Here is a 23940-nt window from a genome sequence, read left to right as displayed (position 1 = left end):
ACTGAGGGGTGGCACACAGCACTGGGGAGCATGGACAGCATAAGGGGGACACAGGCAGCACTCACCGTGGCATGGACAGCACTGGTGGCAGCATGGACAGCATTAGGTGGTGCGGACAGCACTGGTGGGGGGGCATAGACATCACCCAGGGGGTACAGACAGCACTAGGGGGGGCACGGACAGCAGTGAGGGGTTACACCGCGCTGAGGGGGTACACAGCACTGGGGTGTACACAGCATTAGGGGGTACACACAGCACCTGGGGGTACACAGCACTGGGGGGTACACACTGTACTAGGAGGTACACAGCATGAGGGGGTACACACAGCACGAGGGGGTACACAGCACGAGGGGGTACACACAGCATTAAGGGGTACACAGCATTAGGGGGTACACACAGCATTAAGGGGTACACACAGCATTAGGGGGTACTCACTGTACTAGGGGGTACTCGCTGCACTAGGTGGTACACACTGCACTAGGGGGCACATAGCACGAGGGGGTACACACAGCACTGGGGTGTACACAGCACTAGGGGGTACACACAGCACTAGGGGGTACACACAGCACCTGGGGGTACACAGCACTGGGGGGTACACACTGTACTAGGAGGTACACAGCATGAGGGGGTACACACAGCACGAGGGGGTACACACAGCACGAGGGGGTACACAGCACGAGGGGGTACACAGCATGAGGGGGTACACAGCATGAGGGGGTACACAGCATGAGGGGGTACACAGCATGAGGGGGTACACACAGCATTAAGGGGTACACACAGCATTAAGGGGTACACACAGCATTAGGGGGTACACACAGCATTAGGGGGTACACACAGCATTAGGGGGTACACACAGCATTAGGGGGTACTCACTGTACTAGGGGGTACACACTGTACTAGGGGGTACATACAGCACAAGGGGGTACACACAGCATTGGGGGGTACATACAGCACGAGGGGGTACACAGCACGAGGGGGTACACACAGCATTGGGGGGTACACACAGCATTGGGGGGTACACACAGTACGAGGGTGTACACAGCACTGAGCGGGGGGGGGGGGGCAGCGATGGGTTGAGTACTCGCAGTGAGGGGGAGGGAGAGTCACACACACACAGCACAGTTTCGGGAGGCTGGTAAACCTGCTGCAGCTCTTCTGTGTGACTTTATCGCAGCTTGCTGCTTACCCGCCCACCAGAGCACACAGGCCGGGGATAAGCCTAGAATGTATGGGCTGCAGTCAGGTCCTGGAAGTCAGGATCTGGAGAGAGCCCGTACATTCTAGCATCTACCCACAGGGCATCAGGCTGTGGGATTTAAAGGGCCGGCAGCCGGGAAAAGCGCGGCTGCCACCAAAGCACAATGGTCCCCGGGAATGTGCCCGGGGGCCGCATAAAAAGTCGTCACGGGCCGTATACGGCCCGCGGGCCGGAGGTTCCCCACCCCTGCTCTACAGCCTACTCCACTAGACTTCTTTGGCAGCCGCACATCATTTCAACTTCTAAATGAGGCTGATAAACAGCATGTGCTAGACTGGATGAGAATCGCTGAAGTAAATGGCCTCTCCTCCTCTTCCTGCACCTCAAAAATACAAACAGTTAATTCCTCAGAGGTGCCACCCTGATTACACTTGTTTCCCCCCATGATACAAATCTCCAACCGACAAACTGACTATGGGGAACCAGACATGGGTGTGTCTGCAGAGCTATTCACCCATTGTATCTGTCACGCTCCCCGGGTCCCCTGCGCTGCTCCCCGGCTCACCTGTCACGCTCCCCGGCTCCCCTGCCTCGCTCCCCGGTTCCTCAGTCCGGTCTCCACCGCTCTCCGCGCTCCAGCATCCATTGCCGGCGCTTCCCAGGCGTCCTGGTCCCCGCTCCAGGCGCCCGTCGGCGTCTCAGCCCCAGCCTGGCTCTGCTGCTTCCTCCTCTCAGCTTCCTGCTCTGGCTTCTGGCACCCGGGCCGCGCGCATGCGCATTAGGGCGCGCGCGCGGTCATTGACCCTTTCTTAAAGGGCCAGCGTCCATTGACAGGAAATGAAGCACACAGGTACAGGGTATAAAGGGATTTAATGTCCAAGTGGGCGGGGCCTGATCTTCGTGTTTCCCAAGCTAGGAGTCAGGTCTCCTTGTGTCTCTCTGCCATACTTACGTATCTCTCTTCTAGAGCCGATCCTGCCTCGCCATCTGGTCCTGCCGCATCCCGCACCCCGAACGCTGCTTATCTGCCATCCTGACAGTCCGTACCATCTCGGATCCCTGTGATGACCCGTCATCTCGCTCCAACGGTTCCGGACTCCGCCTGACATCATCTCGGCTTCCGAACCTGAGCTCCGTCACCCGGACTACCATCAGTGACTCCGTGGTCCCAGGGACTTCTCCATTATACTCTTGTGCACGGACTGCCCTGCTACCTGTAGTGCTCCAGCTACCGGACCCCTTACCATCATCAAGGAGTTCGGCCCAGTGGATCCACCTCCTGGGTCTGCCCGTCCACCTGACCCTAACAGTAAGATCAGGCCATGGATCCCGCTGAAGCACTAGCGGCCTTGCAGGAGGAACTCCAACGCCAGCGTGAGACCCAGACCCGCATGCTGAACTTCATGACTTCGGTGGACGCCCGCCTGAACACGCTACAAGCGTCAATTACATCTTCAGCGTCTCGGGCTTCCACTAGCCAATCCACGGCTCCAGCCCCCGTGGCAGCCTCTTCGGATGCTTCCAGACTTGGTTTGGCCTCACCACCCCGGTACGCCGGAGATCCCAAGACCTGCAGGGGTTTCATAAACCAATGCTCCCTCCATTTCATGCAGCTGCCGCATTTGTTTGCCTCCGACCAAGCCAAGGTCGCCTTCATCATGTCCCATCTAGAGGGTGAGGCACTGGCGTGGATGAACCCCTTGTGGGAAAAGGAGGATCCTGTGACCACGAACATCCAGGAGTTCCTGCAGGCATTCCGTGGCACCTTTGACGAGCCCGGACGCGCCTCCGCGTCTGCTTCATCTCTTCTCCGGTTACGTCAGGGGACTCTGACGGTGGGTCAATACGCAATCCGTTTTCGCACCTTGGCTTCGGAACTCGGCTGGAACAACGAGGCCCTAACCGCCGCCTTCTGGGAAGGACTCTCAGGTCGAATTAAAGATGAGCTGGCTGGTCGTGACGTACCGTCCACCCTGGATGCCCTGATTACCCTAGCGACTCGAGTGGACATTCGCTTTCAAGAGCGATCCAAAGAGGTGTCCCGTGAGAGACGTCCGGTACGGCATTTCTCTCCTCCGCAGAAGCCCGCCGTACTACAGTCAACGGCATCTGGTGTCTCCGTCCACGAGCCCATGCAGATCGACCGTGTGCGGCAGTCTGAACAACGTCGAGCAGAGCGGCTCGCCAAGGGCCTCTGCTTCTACTGCGGAGAGGGCACACACCTACTACGCTCCTGTCCAGAGAGGCCGGGAAACTCCAAAGCCTAGGGTTGGTAGGAGAGGCCACCCTAGGTGCTGGGACTCTCTCAGACCCGGTTACGTGGACTGTGCAAGTGACAACGGGAGAGACGCGGTTCACGGCTGAGGCGTACCTCGATTCCGGGGCAGCAGGCAATTTCATCCAGCAGGCCACGGTGGACAAGTACCAGGTGCCTGTTACTCCACTTGACAAACCCCTCGTGATTGCCTCTGTGGATGGGAAACCCCTATCTGACACCATCTCCTGGATCACCAGGCCGGTCGAACTGCGTATCGGTGCCCTGCACACCGAGAACATCGCTCTCTACGTCCTCCCACACATGTCCCATCAAATCCTGCTGGGACTTCCCTGGTTACGGACACACGAACCATCAGTCAGCTGGGGCACTGGTGAAATCACCCGATGGGGCTCTTCGTGCCATGAGAACTGTCTGAAGACCATACAACCCATCCGACGACCTCCGGTTCCAGAGAACCTACCAGGACTGCCCTCGGCCTATTGGTCCTTCGCGGACGTCTTTGATAAAAAGGAATCTGAGGTACTTCCGCCACATCGTCCGTACGATTGTGCCATCGACCTGCTCCCGGGAACAACACCACCTCGAGGACGGATATATCCATTGTCTCCAGCCGAAACAAGGGCCATGTCTACTTACATCACAGAGAGCCTGGCAAGGGGATTCATTCGGAGATCCTCCTCTCCTGCTGGAGCAGGCTTCTTCTTCGTGAAGAAGAAAGAGGGCGACTTACGCCCATGTATAGACTACCGGGGATTGAACCAAATCACCGTGAAAAACAAGTACCCTCTGCCGCTCATCCCCGAATTGTTTGACCGGCTTAGAGGAGCTCGTGTGTTCACCAAATTGGACCTTCGGGGTGCCTACAACCTGGTCCGCATCCGCTCTGGGGACGAATGGAAGACCGCGTTCAATACTCGCGATGGGCACTATGAATACTGCGTGATGCCCTTCGGTCTGTGTAACGCACCAGCAGTCTTTCAAGAATTGGTGAACGACGTTTTCCGGGACCTTCTTTACGTCTGTGTGGTGGTGTATCTGGATGATATCCTTGTCTTCTCTCCGGATCTCCAGACCCACAGAGAGAACGTGCAGCTGGTTCTACAAAGACTGAGAGAGAATCGTCTGTACGCCAAGTACGAGAAGTGTGTCTTTGAGCAGTCTTCTCTCCCCTTCCTGGGTTACATCATCTCCGATACCGGACTGCAGATGGATCCAAAGAAGGTCTCCTCCATTCTCAACTGGCCTCCTCCTTCTGGACTGAAGGCAATCCAACGCTTTCTGGGATTCGCCAACTACTACCGCCAGTGCATCCCTCACTTCTCTGCTCTGACCGCTCCTCTCTCCGCCTTGACCAAGAAGGAGGCTAATCCAAAGGACTGGTCACCTGCGGCCGACGCCGCGTTTGGCTCTCTGAAGCGGGCATTTGCCTCCTCTCCTGTGCTCCATCGTCCGGAGTTAAACCGCCAGTTCACCTTGGAGGTGGATGCCTCCTCCTCGGGAGCCGGAGCAGTGCTCATGCAGAAGTCCTCCTCCGGGAAGATGGTGACTTGCGGTTTCTTCTCCAAGAGCTTCTCAGCACCTGAACGCAACTACACCATCGGTGACCGAGAGCTATTGGCAGTAAAACTGGCTCTGGAGGAATGGCGCTACCTTCTGGAAGGAGCAGTGTACCCCGTAATCATTTACACGGACCACAAGAACCTGGAATACCTGCGGTCCGCTCAGCGACTGAACCCACGGCAAGCCAGGTGGTCCTTGTTCTTTGCCAGGTTCGATTTCCAGCTCCATTTCCAACCCGCGGACAAGAATGTACGCGCTGATGCCTTGTCCAGGTCTTTCTTGCCCATGGAGCAGGAGGAGGAGACATCCCAGCCCATCATCTGCCCAAGTAAAATCATTCCGGTGGCTCCTGTCACTCTGGCCCAGATACCGCCCGGGAAGACCTTTGTCTCTGAGACTAATAGGCAAAAAGTGTTACACTGGGGCCATGCCTCGAAAACAGCCGGTCATGCTGGTCAAAAGAGAACATGGAGTGCGATTGTACGTCATTACTGGTGGCCATCCCTTCGCACGGACGTCGCTGCTTTTGTCTCTGCCTGCTCCTCTTGTGCCAGGAACAAGACGCCCAAACACCTGCCATATGGCCGTCTTCTGCCTCTGCCTATACCCTCAGTTCCGTGGCAACACATTGCAATGGACTTTATTACGGACTTGCCATTGTCCTCCGGACACACAGTCATATGGGTCGTGGTGGACCGGTTCTCTAAAATGGCTCATTTCGTCCCTATGGCTGGACTGCCCTCTGCTCAGGAACTCGCGGACACCTATATACATCACATCTTCCGCTTGCATGGCTTTCCATCACACCTCGTGTCCGACACAGGAACTCAGTTCACCTCCCGCTTCTGGAGGGCCCTCTGCAAACATCTGGGAGTGACTCTGGACTTTTCTTCTGCCTACCATCCTCAGTCTAATGGCCAAGTGGAAAGGGTCAATCAAATCTTGACCTCCTTCTTACGACACTACGTCAACGCCCATCACGACGACTGGTCCACGCTTCTTCCTTGGGCTGAGTTCTCCCATAACCACCACGTCAGTGAGTCCTCCTCCAGCTCTCCCTTTCATGTTGTTTACGGACTTCAGCCCTCCGTTCCATTGCCTGTATCCCCTTCTTCGGATGTCCCTGCTGCTGATGCTGTAGCCCGTGACTTTGCAACCATTTGGGACTCTGTCAAGGCGTCCCTTGGGCGTGCTACCCTGCGGATGAAGAGACATGCAGACAAGAGACGTCTGGACCCTCCGTGTTTCTCTCCTGGTGATCTAGTCTGGCTTGCTTCCAAGTACGTCCGATTGAAGATACCATCCTACAAGCTGGGTCCTCGCTACATCGGGCCGTTTAAAGTCCTCAGCAAAATCAATGAGGTCTCCTACAAGCTCCAGCTCCCGGCCACGATGAGGATACCCAACTCCTTCCACGTCTCCCTGCTCAAGCCGGTTGTCCTTGGTCCCTTCTCCGCTGCTGCCAGTTCGGCTCCTCCTCCTATAGCCGATGACGACATCTATGCGGTAAGGGATATCGTGGCCATGAAGACCGTACGGGGTCGACAGTTCTTCCTGGTGGACTGGGCAGGGTATGGTCCTGAGGATAGGTCCTGGGAGCCCCGGGAGAATGTGGGTACTCCGCTGATCCGTGCCTTCCTGTCCCGGTTGCGGGGAGGGGGGCGTGGGGGGGGGGTACTGTCACGCTCCCCGGGTCCCCTGCGCTGCTCCCCGGCTCACCTGTCACGCTCCCCGGCTCCCCTGCCTCGCTCCCCGGTTCCTCAGTCCGGTCTCCACCGCTCCCCGCGCTCCAGCATCCATTGCCGGCGCTTCCCAGGCGTCCTGGTCCCCGCTCCCGGCGCCCGTCGGCGTCTCAGCCCCAGCCTGGCTCTGCTGCTTCCTCCTCTCAGCTTCCTGCTCTGGCTTCTGGCACCCGGGCCGCGCGCATGCGCATTAGGGCGCGCGCGCGGTCATTGACCCTTTCTTAAAGGGCCAGCGTCCATTGACAGGAAATGAAGCACACAGGTACAGGGTATAAAGGGGTTTAATGTCCAAGTGGGCGGGGCCTGATCTTCGTGTTTCCCAAGCTAGGAGTCAGGTCTCCTTGTGTCTCTCTGCCATACTTACGTATCTCTCTTCTAGAGCCGATCCTGCCTCGCCATCCGGTCCTGCCGCATCCCGCACCCCGAACGCTGCTTATCTGCCATCCTGACAGTCCGTACCATCTCGGATCCCTGTGATGACCCGTCATCTCGCTCCAACGGTTCCGGACTCCGCCTGACATCATCTCGGCTTCCGAACCTGAGCTCCGTCACCCGGACTACCATCAGTGACTCCGTGGTCCCAGGGACTTCTCCATTATACTCTTGTGCACGGACTGCCCTGCTACCTGTAGTGCTCCAGCTACCGGACCCCTTACCATCATCAAGGAGTTCGGCCCAGTGGATCCACCTCCTGGGTCTGCCCGTCCACCTGACCCTAACAGTATCCCTTGGGCATCAGAGGTCTGCTCCAAAGATTCCCAGACTCAAGAGGAGGAAAGCATCTGCACCGATGCCCAAAATCTTTGTCAGTTGGATCCCGGCCTGGACAAAGTAGGGTATGAGCAGGTTCCCGACCCTCGTCAACTGACGTTAACCCCCGGGGATGGAGGTGATGATGATGAGACTCAGAAACCTGAGACGCATGCATACTGTTCTGTGATGTCAGGTCAAGAAGAGGAGAAGTGGGACAACATAGACCCTGATGATGAATTTGTAGATCCCACTTGGTGTGAACCCAGAGGCACGCAGGTGTGTAGCTCAGCAGATGAGGAGGAGGAAGCCGAATAGGTTACGTTGGCAATTCCCATACAAATATCCTTAGCTACAACTCTGGCTGTGGCCAACAGCGGTCACGAGTCTGCAGTTCGGCCTTTTTTGAAACTGCGAAGGTTGACCCAACTTTCGTTATCTGCCAACATTGTAAACAACCAATCAGTAGAGGCAAAAATTCAATAATTTGACTACTACATGCAACCGGGGCATGTTAAAGCATTACTATGGGAATCTAACTGCACTAAAATGCAGACTAATGGGCTTACCAACCACTGTCCATCATATAAACCATGTCTTCTGCTTCTTCCTCCTCCTGTGTCACCGTCGAAACTATTCTCACACAGGTCTCTGACCACAGAACTTCCACTAGCTTACCTGCCACAGTCAGGGTGAATGAGAGCCCCTCAGCTGTTACGGAATTGTCCGTGCCTGGTATTTTTGACCCATGTGAGACACCGAGGCCACATCCTGTGTGTTGCATGGACCATACCTCCCTGCTGCGCAAAAACACTATGGAGAAATGGGGGGGGGGATTGATGCCACTGTCCTGCTGCCTGCCTACAATGTTTTTAAATATCAACACTCCAATATGGGTCTCCAAGTTGTGTATTGTCTGTAGTGCCAGGATTCTGGGAGCAAGAGCCTATGCCTGTCACTCATGCATCTCTTGATTTTTTTTTTAAATGAAAATGCCAGCCCACATCATGTGTGTTACATGGACCATTCTTCCCTGGTGTGCAAACACACTATGGGAAAATGGGAGGGGGAAATTGATGCCACTGTCCTGCTGTCTGCCTGCTATGTTTTTAAATATCATGACTCCAATATGGGTCTCTAAGTTGTGTCTTGTCTGTAGTGCCTGGGTTCTGGGAACAAGAGGCCTATGCCTGTCACTCATGCATCTATTGATTTTTAAAATGAAAACGCCAGGACACATCACGGAAGCGTCAGACACAAGATCGCCTTCTTGCTGCAATATCTGCAACATGATGTCCGAATTGTTAGTATTAGAAATTGTGCTGACTACTGGGTTGCCACTGTGTTAGATCCTTCGTACAAGAGTAAATTTAGCAAGAGGCATCCCCCACTGGAAAGGGACATGTGAATGCTGGGGTGTCAAACAAAACTTGTAGATCATTTTAACAGTTTTCTATAAGGCAGTAGTGAGGCACACAGCGTGCATACAAGAGTTTCAACCCTGGGAACGTCACGTTGTCAACGCAGAAAATTAGCAGCAGCAGTACAAGTGGCAGAAGCAATTTCTGTGAGGTTTGGCACACATGTATTAGACCATCGCATGCACCAGCTGAACAGAGTAGAAGTTTAACACATAGTGAATGACTGGAAAGGAGTGTGCAGGAGTATCTGGAGCTCAATATTGATCCCAATAGGGGCAGACTGGACCTTTTTACATTTTGATCTTCAAAAATGGAAGAGTGGCCTGAGGTTGCCAGTCATGCCTTGGAAGCTTTGGCCTGCCCGGCAACCAGCATTCTCTCAGAATTTGTCTTCAGCGCTGCTGGTGGTATATTGACGGAAAAGTGCATCTGGCTGTCCCCTGAATGTGTAGACCACCTAATGTTCATAAAGATGAAAAAGTTATGGATGTCCAATGACTTTACCACCCCAGTCCCAGACTGTGCAGACTAGGTGATGGTGTAGTGCCAATGTTCTTAGAGCAAGGGGCTTACACCTGTCTGTCATCTTGCTGTCTCTGGTGAAGGTAGAAATGTTAGTTCAGGTCTTGGATTCCAAGCATCCATGTTGCGGCATTCCACTATTTTTAGTCTCTGCCAATTGTTGCCACTTGTCTTTTGTCTGTAATGCGAGGATTCTGGGAGCAAGAGGCCTTTGCCTGTCTGTCATCTTCCTGTCTGGTGAAGGTAGAAATGTTAGTTCAGGTTTTGCTATCCAAGCATCCATGTTGCTTTATTGGGCTATTTGTAGTCTGTGGAAATTGTTGCCACTTTTCTTGTTGCCGGACCTTAATTTTTGGAAATGTTGAGACTCCAAGTAGGGTCTCAAAATTGTCTTTTGTCTGTAGTGCCAGGGTACTGGGAGCAAGAGGCCTACGCCTCTCACTCATGCAGCAGTTTCTACTTCCTCAAAATCAATGGGGGCCCCTAGAAGTAGAGCTGCAGTTCATGCATCTGCACCATTATAGTCAATGGCCCGGTCGGCGCATACATCTGAAAACCGTTTTGCGGGGAGTTCGGATGGAAGCACTGACGGGAGCACTGAATAGGGAGAGGAACGCAGTGTGAAAGGGGCCTAAAGCGGGCTTTACACGCTACGACATCGCTAATGCGAAGTCGTTGGGGTCACGGAATTGGTGACGCACATCCGGCCGCATTAGCGATGCCGTTGCGTGTGACACCTATGAGCGATTTTGCATCGTTGCAAAAACGTGCAAAATCGCTCATCGGTGACATGGGGGTCCATTCTCAAAAATCGTTACTGCAGCAGTAACGAGGTTGTTCCTCGTTCCTGCGGCAGCACACATCGCTCGGTGTGACGCCGCAGGAATGAGGAAGCTCTCCTTACCTGCCTCCCGGCCGCTATGCGGAAGGAAGGAGGTGGGCGGGATGTTCGTCCCGCTCATCTCCGCCCCTCCGCTTCTATTGGGCGGCGGTTCAGTGACGCAGCTGTGACGCTAAACGAACCACCCCCTTAGAAAGGAGGCGGTTCGCCGGTCACAGCAACGTCGCCGGGCAGGTAAGTAGTGTGAGGATTTGCCCGTGTCGCACAACAGATGGGGGCGGGTACCCACGCCAGCGATATCGGTACCGATATCGCAGCGTGTAAAGTAGCCTTTAGTCATCTAAGAATCGACAGGTCACTGTCTCTCAAAAAGTCAGCACACTCCTCTCCTTGTGCTATCATCACTCAATATGATCTCACTAGCTGCATACCCCCCAAAAGAAACAGTCCCGCCATTCAGTGTTTATGACTTTATACTGATGGTCATTTCTGGGTTGCTTCTTTATTGTCAGGACAGTAAAGCATTGTCTTTGTTCAGCTGCAGAGATGAGGCCATGTGCAACCATGTAGAGTGCTCCATTATACATATCATCCACAACAGACATTGTGCTAAAAAATAAAGGGGTATTCTTATGTTGCGTGATGGTATGTTTCTAGGAAATGCCCTCACTTTTATGATCTGTGAAGGTTTGATTTCTATGACCCCCCAACTAATCCTGAGAATCAAGGATCTGCAGCACTACTGTTATCTACTATATATAGAGATAAACACCAATTATTAGAGAACAAAACCCATACCACACCAACAGAATCATGTATCAAGGAACATTAGTTATATTGTGCAACTATCATAAGGTTATAGTCATCAGTGTGGGGGTATATTGGACCAATAGGACCATTCGGATTTTAATATATAGCACCAAAAAAAGGAAACCGAACAAGAGGTCATAAAAAACACACAGTCTTTATTGATATTCAATTAAAAAAACAAATAAATAAACATTTTATGCATATATTTTTTAAAAAAAACACCACCATTGACTGGAAGAAAGGGGCGTCACGAAAGTGATTGTATGCTAAACATACAAAGATATGGGCAAAGTGCAAAGGTTAATTATATATATATAAAAAGGTTTTTTTCAATATAATTGTATGCTTTAAGCTGGTGTCACACTAAACGACAGCGACAACGACGTCGCTGTTACGTCACCATTTTCGGTGACGTAACAGCGACCTTGTAAGTCGCTGTTATGATCGCTGCTTAGCTGTCAAACACAGCAGAAGCAGCGATCATAACGTCGCTGTGCTACATGTTCAGAGAGCAGGGAACCGCGCTTAGCGCTGGCTCTTTGCTCTCCTGCAGCACACATCGGGTTAATTAACCCGATGTGTGCTGCAGCTACATGTCACAGTTCAGAGAGCAGGGAGCCGCGCTTAGGGTATGTGCGCACGTTGCTTTTTACCTGCTTTTTACCTGCTTTTTTGCTGCTTTTTCTTCTGCGCTGTTTAATGCCAAAATGGATGTGTTCTTCTATTCAAGCAAAGTCTATGGGAATTTGGGTTTCTTGTTCACACTATGTTGTTCAAAATGCTGCCTTTTTGTGGCAGAACTTTGGTCAAAAACTCAGCTTTGCAGTGCAAAACCCAAATGGCAAAAACAATTGACATGTTGCTTCTTTGAAAAGCTGAGTTTTTGACCAAAGTTCTGCCACAAAAAGGCAGCATTTTGAACAACATAGTGTGAACAAGAAACCCAAATTCCCATAGACTTTGCTTGAATAGAAGAACACATCCATTTTGGCATTAAACAGCGCAGAAGAAAAAGCAGCAAAAAAGCAGGTAAAAAGCAGGTAAAAAGCAACGTGCGCACATACCCTTAGCGCTGGCTCCTTGCTCTCCTTGCTACAGTACACATCGGGTTAATTAACCCGATGTGTGCTGCAGCTACATGTCACAGTGCAGAGAGCAGGGAGCCGCGCGCACTGCTTAGCGCTGGCTCCTTGCTCTCCTTGCTACAGTATACATCGGGTTAATTACCCGATGCATACTGCAGCCACATGTCACAGTGCAGGAGCCGGCACTGGCAGCAAGGGCGGAGGCTGGTAACCAGCGTAAACATCGGGTAACCAGGGAAAGGTCTTCCCTTGGTTACCCGATGTTTACGCTGGTTACAGCTTACCGCAGCTGCCAGTGCCGGCTCCTGATCGCTTCATTTCGTCGCTCTCTCGCTGTCACACACAGCGATGTGTGTGTCACAGCGGGAGAGTGACGACCAAAAAATGAAGCTGGACATTCAGCAACGACCGGCGACCTCACAGCAGGGGCCAGGTCGTTGCTGGATGTCACACACAGCGACAGCGACGGGACGTCGCTGCAACGTCACAGAAAATGGTGACGTAGCAGCGACGTCGTTGTCGTCGTCGTTATGTGTGACACCAGCTTAAGGATAGCAAGTACTAGAGAGAAGTGTGGCCAGAGGTCATGCCACGATAAATCACTCAATACTTGTTGCCAACAGAGCAACCATAATAACCAGAGTAATTTACCCAGTTGCAAAAGTAAAGAATCATAGAAGGAAACTGTTCTATATAGCGACTGTGACGCCCTGGCCGGGCCAGGTAGTCACAAATAGGGCCCCGCATTACACCTTTCCCGCACAGGTAACACACAGCCAACCTACAAAACCCTAGTCACCCCCTCAGGGCTTGATGGACACACCAGGGGACGGAACCAGGTGGTTGGAAGACGCCTACCTAGGAGTCTGGACAGCCCGGGGCGAGAAAGTAGTCAGACGGTCAAGTTCAGATAGATCAGTTTTAGAGTTCAAGGAGAGTGGAGGTCAGGCCTGTGTCTGGTCCTGAGGAAAACTGACAAGTACCAGGGTAGGAGCCCTGGTGCCTTTGGCTAGGAGGCAGATGGCGGTCTCCGTCTGCAGGAGCCGGGAAGACGGCTCGGTGGAACCGAGGTGGACCGGGACAGGGTAGTGGCCCGCCGGTACCAACCCGGGGAACCGACTCGGAAACCGGAGCACAAAGAGGGGTACTCAGACCCTGAAGCTAGGTCCAGAAGCAACTGGGAGCTAGTTAATTAACTGATTGCGGCCAGGACTAGAGGTCCTGTCCCACCCAAAGTCCTGACTGAAGGCAACAGCCCACCGAGGGGGATAATAGGCCACTGCCACGGCTCAGAGATCCCACGGGCCAGCGTGTGCGGGCAAAGGGCTCCTTAGGCAACCACAAGCCGGGAGCGGACTCCTGAAGTTGCAAGCGCAGGCAGTCCACCATCTTACTCAGGTGCAGGAGAAAGACAGAGACCACCAGCCGGGTGGGGGAACCAGAACGCAGCCGGCTGCGGGCACCGACCCCCATCATCTTGGTTTACCAGAGACTCGTGTGTTTCTTCCATAATGAGTACACCAGCACCCTGCAGTCGCCCATCTCCCTGCATCATCACATCCCCAACGGGTCCCGGGGCCACCATCCCTGCCCACGGAGGGGTTAACAACTTCCTGCGCAACATCTCCCCCGGGCGCCCCGTAACTGCAGCGGTGGTGCCCAATATCACCACATCCCGTGGGTGGCGTCACGAACTCCATACAGCTCAACCCATATACGTCCTACATCCACCATCCCATCACCCCCCTTTTTGGTTGAAGTGACCCTCGAGCCACCCACAGAAGGACTGGATCCGAGCAGCTCGGCTGCTGAGAGCAGGGCGGTACACGATAACCTGATCATCTGCCAAACAATCAAAGTGTCAGAATCGGCACAAACATACACATAGTAGTGGAATATTTACCAGGTAGTTAGTGGAGCACTGCTTCCTGAGTGTAACGTGACACCCACCCCGACGCATGCACGTTTCGTTGACGTCTTCTTCAGGAGGTGAAGAAGACGGCAACGAAACGTGCGCGCGTCGGGGTGGGCGTCACGTTGCACTCAGGAAGCAGTGCTCCACTAAATACCTGGTAAATATTCCACTACTATGTGTATGTTTGTGCCGATTCTGATACTTTGATTGTTTGGCAGATGATCAGGTATATAATTAACCTTTGCACTTTACCCATATCTTTGTATGTTTAACATACATTCACTTTCGTGACGCCCCTTTCTTCCAGTCAATGGTTGTGTTTTTTAAAAATATATGCATAAAATGTTTATTTATTTGTTTTTTTTAATTGAATATCAATAAAGACTGTGTGTTTTTTATGACCTCTTGTTCGGTTTCCTTTTTTGGTGCTATATATATAGAGATGTGTTATCAGTTAGTGTACAGCAGGAGGAGGTGAGCTGTGACATCACCTATTGTTAATGGTGTATCCTGTGTTATCTGTTTTGTATAGAGGTGTTATCAGGCATTGTACAGGAGGAGGTGAGCTGAGAAATCACCTATTGTAAATTGTGAATCCTGTGTTATCTACTTTGCATAGAGGTGTTATCAGTGATTATACAAGAGGAGGTGAGCTGAGAAATCACCTATTAAAGGGAACCTGTCACCAGATTTGGTGCCTATAAGCTGCGGCCACCACCAGTGGGCTCTAATATACAGTACTCTAACATACTGTATATAAGAGCCCAGGCCGCTGTGTAGAATGTAAAAATCACTTTATAATACTCACCTCAAGGGCGGTGCAGTGCAGACTGGTCGGATGGGTGTCTCCGTTCTCCGGTACCAGCGCCTCCTCTTTCGGCCATCTTTGTCCTCCTTCTTCTGAGCCTGGGTGCATGACACGTCCTACGTCATCCTCACTCGCCAGCATTGAGGTCCTGCGCAGGCGCACTACACTACCCTGAGCAGGTCAGATCAAAGTATTGTAGTGCGCCTGCGCAGGACCTCAATGCTGGCTACTGTGGATGACATAGGACGTGTCATGCACCCAGGCTCAGAAGAACAAAGATGGCCGAAAGAGGAGGCGCTGATACCGGAGAGCGGAGACACCCATCCGACCAGTCTGCACCGCCCTTTTAGGTGAGTATTATTATTATTATTATTATTATTATTATTTATTATTATAGCGCCATTTATTCCATGGCGCTTTACAAGTGAAAGGGTATACGTACAACAATCATTAACAGTACATAACAGACTGGTACAGGAGGAGAGAGGACCCTGCCCACGAGGGCTCACAGTCTACAGGAGGAGAGAGGACCCTGCCCGCGAGGGCTCACAGTCTACAGGAGGAGAGAGGACCCTGCCCGCGAGGGCTCACAGTCTACAGGAGGAGAGAGGACCCTGCCCGCGAGGGCTCACAGTCTACAGGAGGAGAGAGGACCCTGCCCACGAGGGCTCACAGTCTACAGGAGGAGAGAGGACCCTGCCCGCGAGGGCTCACAGTCTACAGGAGGAGAGAGGACCCTGCCCGCGAGGGCTCACAGTCTACAGGAGGAGAGAGGACCCTGCCCGCGAGGGCTCACAGTCTACAAAGTGATTTTTACGTTCTACACAGCGACCTGGGCTCTTATATACAACATTCTAACATACTGTATATAAGAGCCCACTGGTGGTGGCTGCATCTTATAGGCCCTAAATCTGGTGACAGGTTCCCTTTAAGAATGGCGGATCCTGTGTCATCTACTGAATATCACTTTACATTTTGTCTGGTTATGCAGGGGTGCAATGGGAGACATTTCGTGACGCCCTGGCCGGGCCCCGCACTACACCAGTCCCCTAACAAGGTGACAGCAGCCAAACATTTAAACCCTAGTCACCTCCCTCAGGGCTTGATGGCCACACCAGGGGGCGGAGCCAGGTGGTTGGACACGCCCACCAAGGAGTTCAGAGAGCCTGAGGCAGGAAAAAGAGAACAGTCAGTGTAGTCTTTTAGTGGAGGTGAAGTTAAGTGGAAGCAGGCCTATGTGTCATGTCTGCAAATAACTGACAGGTGCCAGGGTAAGAGCCCGGGTGCCTTTGGCTAGGAGACAGACAGACGCCTCTGTCTGCAGGAGCCGGGAAGACAGCTCGGTGGAACCGTGGTGGACCGGGACAGGGTAGTGGCCCGCCGGTACCGACCCAGGGAACCGACTCGGAAACCGGAACACAAAGGGGGGTACTCAGACCCTGAAGCTAGGTCCAGAAGCTACTGGTGGCTAGCTAATTAACTGATTGTGGCCAGGACTATAGGTTCTGTCCCACCCAAAGTCCCGACTGAAGACAACAGCCAAACGAGGGGGATAGAAAGCCACCGCCACGGCAGAAAGATCCCACGGGCCAGCGTCTGCGGGCAAAGGGCTCCTTCGACAATCACAAGCCGGGGAGCGGGCTCCTGTAGTTGCAAGCGCAGGTAGTCCACCATCACAAAACAGGTGCAGGAGAAAGGCAGAGACCACCAACCAGGTGGGGGACTAGACTGCAGCCGGCTGCGGACACCGACCACCATCACCTTGGTTTACCGGAGACTCGTGTGTGTTTACTAATAGTGAGTACATTAGTGCCCTCCGGCCGCCCATCTCCCTGCACCGCCCAACTACTCCCACAACGGGTCCCGAGGCCACCATCCCTACCCACGGAGGGGTTAACAACTTGCTGCGCAACATCTCCCCCGGGTGCCCCATAACTGCAGCGGTGGTGTCTACCTTCATCACAACCCATGGTTGGCGTCACAAACTCAAACGCGGCTCCGGCCGTACACCTACGTCCCCCCAAACCGCCAACCCCTTTTAGATCGGAGTGACCGTGGACCCCCGGGTCCGGAGACCCTCGAGCCACCCACTGAAGGTCCGGAGGACGGGGTGGCACAATTTCCCATTCATGGCTGACAACACGCTCCCCACAAAGAACCACCACATAGTACATCGGAGGTCGGGCGATGACATGGGCCTCATTTGTAGTAACTGAAACAAATATGGTCCTGTTGGTCCATAGCAACCAATCAGAGCACAGCTTTTATTTCACCACAACAGTTTAAAAAATGTAAGCTGTGTTCTGATTGGTTGCTGTGGGCAATATGAACATTTTATTTATCGTCCCGGCCATTTTGATAAAGAAGGCCCATTGTAAAAGTAATAACATATATACATTATATAAATAAAACATTCTGTGGATTTACCTCACGTCCTCGCTCGTCTATGATAGAGATGTAGTTGGGATTTGATTCATTGGGGTACGACAGTAAAATGTCATAAGGAGCGAGCTCCACTTTATCCAGGCCATAGTTCTTCCATTGGGTCTGGATTTGTTTGGCAAGAAGAAGATTCTCCTCTGTTCCGGCTAAATGAGGGACCCGACTAAAATTACTGGGGAAAAAAAGGAAAAGAAATGGAGTTTACCTCACAAATCCACTGAGCCAGTATTATCCTCATCATTGGAGTCCTTTATGCTCAGGCAGGACTGCTCTCCTTAATGCTGCTGTTAGAGATTGACAGTGGTATTCAAAGGGTTAAACAGCAACGATCAGCGGCGGACGCTGGCTGTATACCACAGCCGACAACTGCCTGGTATAGCACGGGCTTCATACACCCAACGTAGAACATGCCTCATATTGAGACTCCTCTCTTTTGAGGTGAATGTTGCCGAGTTGTAATACCACACACAATCTGAGGACAAGTGTGGCGCTATTTTTTGTGGGGGGGGGGGGATTTTGCTATTATTGCCTGCTGCAAAATTCTTTCCAACGATAGAGAGAAATTATGTGGGGAGCGCAAAAAACAAAAAGCACAGAATCACATTGGTTATTGAGAATGATAGTCACAGATCCTCTCTGAGTATTTAGTAAAACAAACATCATAAATGTTCTTTGAGCCATAAACAAAGCAAAAGACACAATAGGTCTTTGTTCTGCCTTCAATACACAATAATTACGCAGTAGCTCGAATGGTAGACTGAAATGTCTTTGTGACACATAACAGTTAAGTTGTACGAGGGTGCATTATTTTTGTAGTTTGGGGTTAAAGGAAACGTATCTGCCGTATAATGCTACCCGAACCTTGGGCAGCATGAAATTTAGGGAAGATTCTTCATTACAGAAAGGTTGCAAGCCTAGCACATGTTGAAGAATTCGGGTAGTGGAAGGAGAATCATCCAGGTGGCTCCCATCGGTTCCTCCCTGCCGGGTTTGGCTTGATTGACAGGGAGAAGCCAGTCGCCTTAGTTGAGATGGTGAGATGATGGGAAGATGCCAGAGAGAGCTGCCCAGTGAATCCTTCTCCCCATGCCTCACATAATGTGACATTTCAAGGGAGGGGGTCTTTGGGGGCAGCCTACAGCTTTTAGTCATTGAGGTGTCTAAAATTAACGCTATATCCACCCATACTGTCCCCTTACACATTTTGCCATAGTGTGCCCTCACATTTCACCCCATACTGTCCCTTTACACATTCCCCTATATTGTCCCCTCAAATATCCCCCTACACTGTCTCATCACATTTCACTCCATATTGTCCCCTTAGACATTCCCCCACATTGTCCCCTTACACATTTCCCCACACAGTCCCCTTACACATTCCTCCATAGTGTCCCCTTACACATTCCCCCACACAGTCCCCTTACACATTCCTCCATAGTGTCCCCTTACACATTCCCCCACACAGTCCCCTTACACATTCCTCCATACAGTCCCCTTACACATTGCTCCATACTGTCCCCTTATACGTTCCCAGATACTGTCTCCTTCACATTCTACCTCATACTGTCCCTTCACATTCCACCCCTATTGTCTTCATGTAAGTCCTCTCCTCGCTCTCCATATACCACTCCTCTCTATCTCTACTGTCATCAAAGCAATTGCTTCATTGATGGGAAAGGGGGAGTGCTTACTTACTCTTGTGATATGCAGGTGTGGTGTTGACAGCATAATCAGATTACCTAATTATGTTGCCAACATCACCCTGATGATGGAAGTGCTGGCAGTTAGACATTCAATTGTGGAGAATGACCAAGTGCTACTACCAGAGGGTGGCAGCCACCAAGGATACACATTAAACTGCCACATTAAGAGGCCAACTGGGCCACCACGGTGGCTGCACCAAGGGCAAATGCCTCACTTGCCCCCAGCAACCCCCCATGATACACCCCCACTTTGCATCATTGAAAAAGAAATGGAGCTTTGAATAAGGCCGGATCCGACACCTACAAACTCTGTAACAATGATCTTGTAAGCGATACCCTCTTTGCCTGAGCAAAATGGCTACTCTTGAGCAGCAATCTATAGAGTTTAAGGAAATATCCATCATGTCTTGAGAATGGAAATGATTTTCAGTAACATGTAAATTGCAAAGCTGCTTGTTACAAGTACCATTTATTACGTTGAGAGTAGACAACCCCTTTATGGTGCCCAGATAAATTGGATGGCCAGATAACAAATTTCGACTACTTTTACTAAAGGAAAGAAGTATAAATCGGGTACCGTGTAACAGTGTGTCCCTCCCCCGCCTGTGCTCATGGTGTAATAGTCTGTCTCTCCTTGACTGTCCTGTATGTACTACTGGTGGGGGATTGTTTGTTCTTCTCAGCATGGGACTTCTCCATCCGCAACTTGGTAAACAGAACAGAGCCAGGAGTCTAAAGCCCATTCATGTATCAAATGTCATCAAATGTCCAGGTGGAGTTGGGCCCACCTTAGGGGCTGATCCCAGGAGAGAAGAACAATGAGACCCATGTTAGGTCAGTTAGTTGGATCTCGGCTGGAGAAGGACTAGGATCTATAGCTGAGGCTAGATCCTAGTGCCTGTGTATGGACTGTTACAAACTGGAGATCAGTGGTCACGTGGGATTGTGTTTTGTTGTTCACCCTGTTGGACTCAAGGAACTAATACAAGGACCATTGCCATATTTTCCCTGGCGTTGGAATACCGGGATGCGCCCCTGGATCTTTTGTTTTGTTGTAGACTCCTTGCAGACTTTAAGGATTTATATTTATGTTTGGTGCTTTATCTTTGTGGTTCCAATAAAGCCCTTTGGATTGTTCCTTGGCCTGGCGTCCCTCACTGCTCTGTTGCATACCCCGTCACACCGTAGTAGTCAGTAAAGGTGGATAAACAACTTAATATGTATTAGTTGTGTTGTTTAGTTTATTGCAAACAAAACAAGAATAAAGTAACAGCAGAAAATTTGTAAATTTTGCTAATTAACCAATATTTTGCGCTGGGGTTGAATTATTTTGATCACAGCTGCATATATTATTACAACTTCAAACAGCAAAAATAATAATAATAATTATAACATGCCTTCATGTAACAAAAAGCGTTCACCATTAATTGCGAGCGCAGTTCAGCTCGTCATCACCAATCTGGAGGTTAATCATTACAAACAGAGCGGCCCGACACAAGGTAAATGAGATTGTTACTGTTCATTACCAAGATCCTTGTTATTACTCCACACCACACATGCCGGGGGCCAAGAGGTCACAAAAACAAGCTAAAAAAAAAAGGAAAGAATAAAAGAACAACTAGAAAAAAAAAGCTTAGAAGACAACCAGTGATCCAGCACCAGCGGGCTATTGATTAGCAACTTCAGAGGACAGAGTTCTGGATGATGTGCTCCTCCATTAGGATAGTCAGTTTGGATGATGAAAACCAAAGTTACCATAGAATCTATATTCTGATATGATTGACTTTTCAAATACAGCACCCGACAATGACCAAAAAAGTCAAATAGTGATTATTATTTAGGCACTAGATGATGGCTTTATTTGAGCTCTACCTAAACTTTTTTTTTTTTCCTTTTACTATTATGGAACGGTTGGTGATCATTTCATTTCTTGTAGTCATTTATAACATTAATTTGAATGCGTTTTTTCCCATGCCTTAACAAAACCAAAAAACCTAATAATAATAAATCAAGAACAACGACGACGACGTAGAGGGCCCCTCATTACAAATGTTTGCCCACTTGTTTATTCCTCCGTGTCTCATGAATTGTAATCTGAACATCTGAAAATTATGACTTAAAAGCAAAGGTAACACCTCTATTATTTTGTAATAATTAAGAACAGGTAGAAAGAAAATCTTTTCTTCTAATTTGTTTTTATTTTGTCTGTAGATTTTTTTTCAATACCATCTTTATTTCTATTCTTGAGCATTTAGAGATAATCTTTAAAGGAGCTACAATGACCATAGACAACATCGTACAAGCTCTGACTCTGATTAGATTTGTTGTGGGCATACTTATTACTAGTGATGAGCGAGCGTTGCCATACTCAGGTGCTCAGTACTCGTAACTTGTGATGAGCGGGCACTACCATGCTCGGGTGATCAGTACTCGTAACTTGTGATGAGCGGGCACTACCATGCTTGGGTGCTCAGTACTCGTAACTAGTGATGAGCGAGCACTACCATGCTCAGGTGCTCAGTACTCGTAACTAGTGATGAGTGGGCACTACCATGCTCAGGTGCTCAGTACTGGTAACTAGTGATGAGTGAGCACTACCATGCTCGGGTGCTCAGTACTCGTAACTAGTGATGAGCGGGCACTACCATGCTCGGGTGCTCAGTACTGGTAACTAGTGATGAGTGTGCACTACCATGCTCAGGTGCTCAGTACTGGTAACTAGTGATGAGTGAGCACTACCATGCTCGGGTGCTCAGTACTCGTAACTAGTGATGAGCGGGCACTACCATGCTCGGGTGCTCAGTACTGGTAACTAGTGATGAGCGGGCACTACCATGCTCAGGTGCTCAGTACTCGTAACTAGTGATGAGCGGGCACTACCATGCTCGGGTGCTTAGTACTGGTAACTAGTGATGAGTGTGCACTACCATGCTCAAGTGCTCAGTACTGGTAACTAGTGATGAGCGGGCACTACCATGCTCGGGTGCTCAGTACTCGTAACTAGTGATGAGCGGGCACTACCATGCTCAGGTGCTCTGTACTCGTAAGTAGTGATGAGCGGGCATTACCATGTTCGGGTGCTCTGTACTCGTAACTAGTGATGAGCGGGCACTACCATGCTCGGATGCTCAGTACTGGTAACTAGTGATGAGCGGGCACTACCATGCTCGGGTGCTCTGTACTCGTAACTAGTGATGAGCGGGCACTACCATGCTCAGGTGCTCAGTACTCGTAACTAGTGATGAGCGGGCACTACCATGCTCGGGTGCTCAGTACTGGTAACTAGAGATCAGCGAGCACTACCATGCTCGGGTGCTCAGTACTCGTAACTAGTGATGAGCGGGCACTACCATGCTCGGGTGCTCAGTACTGGTAACTAGTGATGAGCGAGCACTACCATGCTCAGTTGCTCAGTGCTGGTAACTAGTGATGAGCGGGCACTACCATGCTCAAGTGCTCAGTACTCGTAACTAGTGATGGGCAAGCACTACCATGCTCAAGTGCTCAGTACTCGTAACTAGTGATGAGCGGGCACTACCATGCTCGGGTGCTCGGTACTCGTAACTAGTGATGAGCGGGCACTACCATGCTCGGGTGCTCGGTACTCGTAACTAGTGATGAGCGGGCACTACCATGCTCAGGTGCTCAGTACTGGTAACTAGTGATGGGCAAGCACTACCATGCTCAAGTGCTCAGTACTCGTAACTAGTGATGAGCGGGCACTACCATGCTCGGGTGCTCGGTACTCGTAACTAGTGATGAGCGGGCACTACCATGCTCGGGTGCTCGGTACTCGTAACTAGTGATGAGCGGGCACTACCATGCTCAGGTGCTCAGTACTGGTAACTAGTGATGAGCGAGCACTACCATGCTCAGGTGCTCAGTACTCGCAACTAGTGATGAGTGAGCACTACCATGCTCAGGTGCTCAGTACTCGTAACTAGTGATGAGTGAGCACTACCATGCTCGGGTGCTCAGTACTCGTAACTAGTGATGAGTGGGCACTACCATGCTCAGGTGCTCAGTACTCGCAACTAGTGATGAGTGAGCACTACCATGCTCAGGTGCTCAGTACTCGTAACTAGTGATGAGTGAGCACTACCATGCTCGGGTGCTCAGTACTCGTAACTAGTGATGAGTGGGCACTACCATGCTCAGGTGCTCAGTACTCGTAACTAGTGATGAGCGGGCACTACCATGCTCGGGTGCTCAGTACTGGTAACTAGTGATGAGCGGGCACTACCATGCTCGGGTGCTCGGTACTCGTAACTAGTGATGAGCGGGCACTACCATGCTCAGGTGCTCAGTACTCGTAACTAGTGATGAGTGGGCACTACCATGCTCGGGTGCTCAGTACTCGTAACTAGTGATGAGCGGGCACTACCATGCTCAGGTGCTCAGTACTCGTATCTAGTGATGAGTGGGCACTACCATGCTCGGGTGCTCAGTACTGGTAACTAGTGATGAGCGGGCACTACCATGCTCAGGTGCTCAGTACTGGTAACTAGTGATGAGCGGGCACTACCATGCTCAGGTGCTCTGTACTGGTAACTAGTGATGAGCGGGCACTACCATGCTCAGGTGCTCTGTACTGGTAACTAGTGATGAGCGGGCACTACCATGCTCGGGTGCTCTGTACTGGTAACTAGTGATGAGCGGGCACTACCATGCTCGGGTGCTCGGTACTCGTAACTAGTGATGAGCGGGCACTACCATGCTCGGGTGCTCGGTACTCGTAACTAGTGATGAGCGGGCACTACCATGCTCAGGTGCTCAGTACTGGTAACTAGTGATGAGCGAGCACTACCATGCTCAGGTGCTCAGTACTCGCAACTAGTGATGAGTGAGCACTACCATGCTCAGGT

General features: G+C 51.1%; 1 protein-coding gene across 1 annotated transcript in view; it reads right to left on the bottom strand.

Moving 5' to 3' along the window:
* LOC142292299 (putative N-acetylated-alpha-linked acidic dipeptidase) overlaps window positions 1-23940 on the bottom strand; it is a 166250-nt gene that overhangs the window by 66132 nt on the left and 76178 nt on the right. The window contains exon 3 of the mRNA XM_075337569.1: window positions 17358-17544. Coding sequence (XP_075193684.1) covers window positions 17358-17544 — 187 coding nt within the window. The remainder of the gene's footprint in view (window positions 1-17357; window positions 17545-23940) is intronic.

This window comes from Anomaloglossus baeobatrachus, chromosome 2 (assembly GCF_048569485.1).
Source record: "Anomaloglossus baeobatrachus isolate aAnoBae1 chromosome 2, aAnoBae1.hap1, whole genome shotgun sequence".
Taxonomy (NCBI): Eukaryota; Metazoa; Chordata; class Amphibia; order Anura; family Aromobatidae; genus Anomaloglossus; species Anomaloglossus baeobatrachus.
The sequence above is the reverse complement of the archived record's forward strand: the minus strand, read 5'-3'. Positions and strand labels throughout refer to the sequence as shown.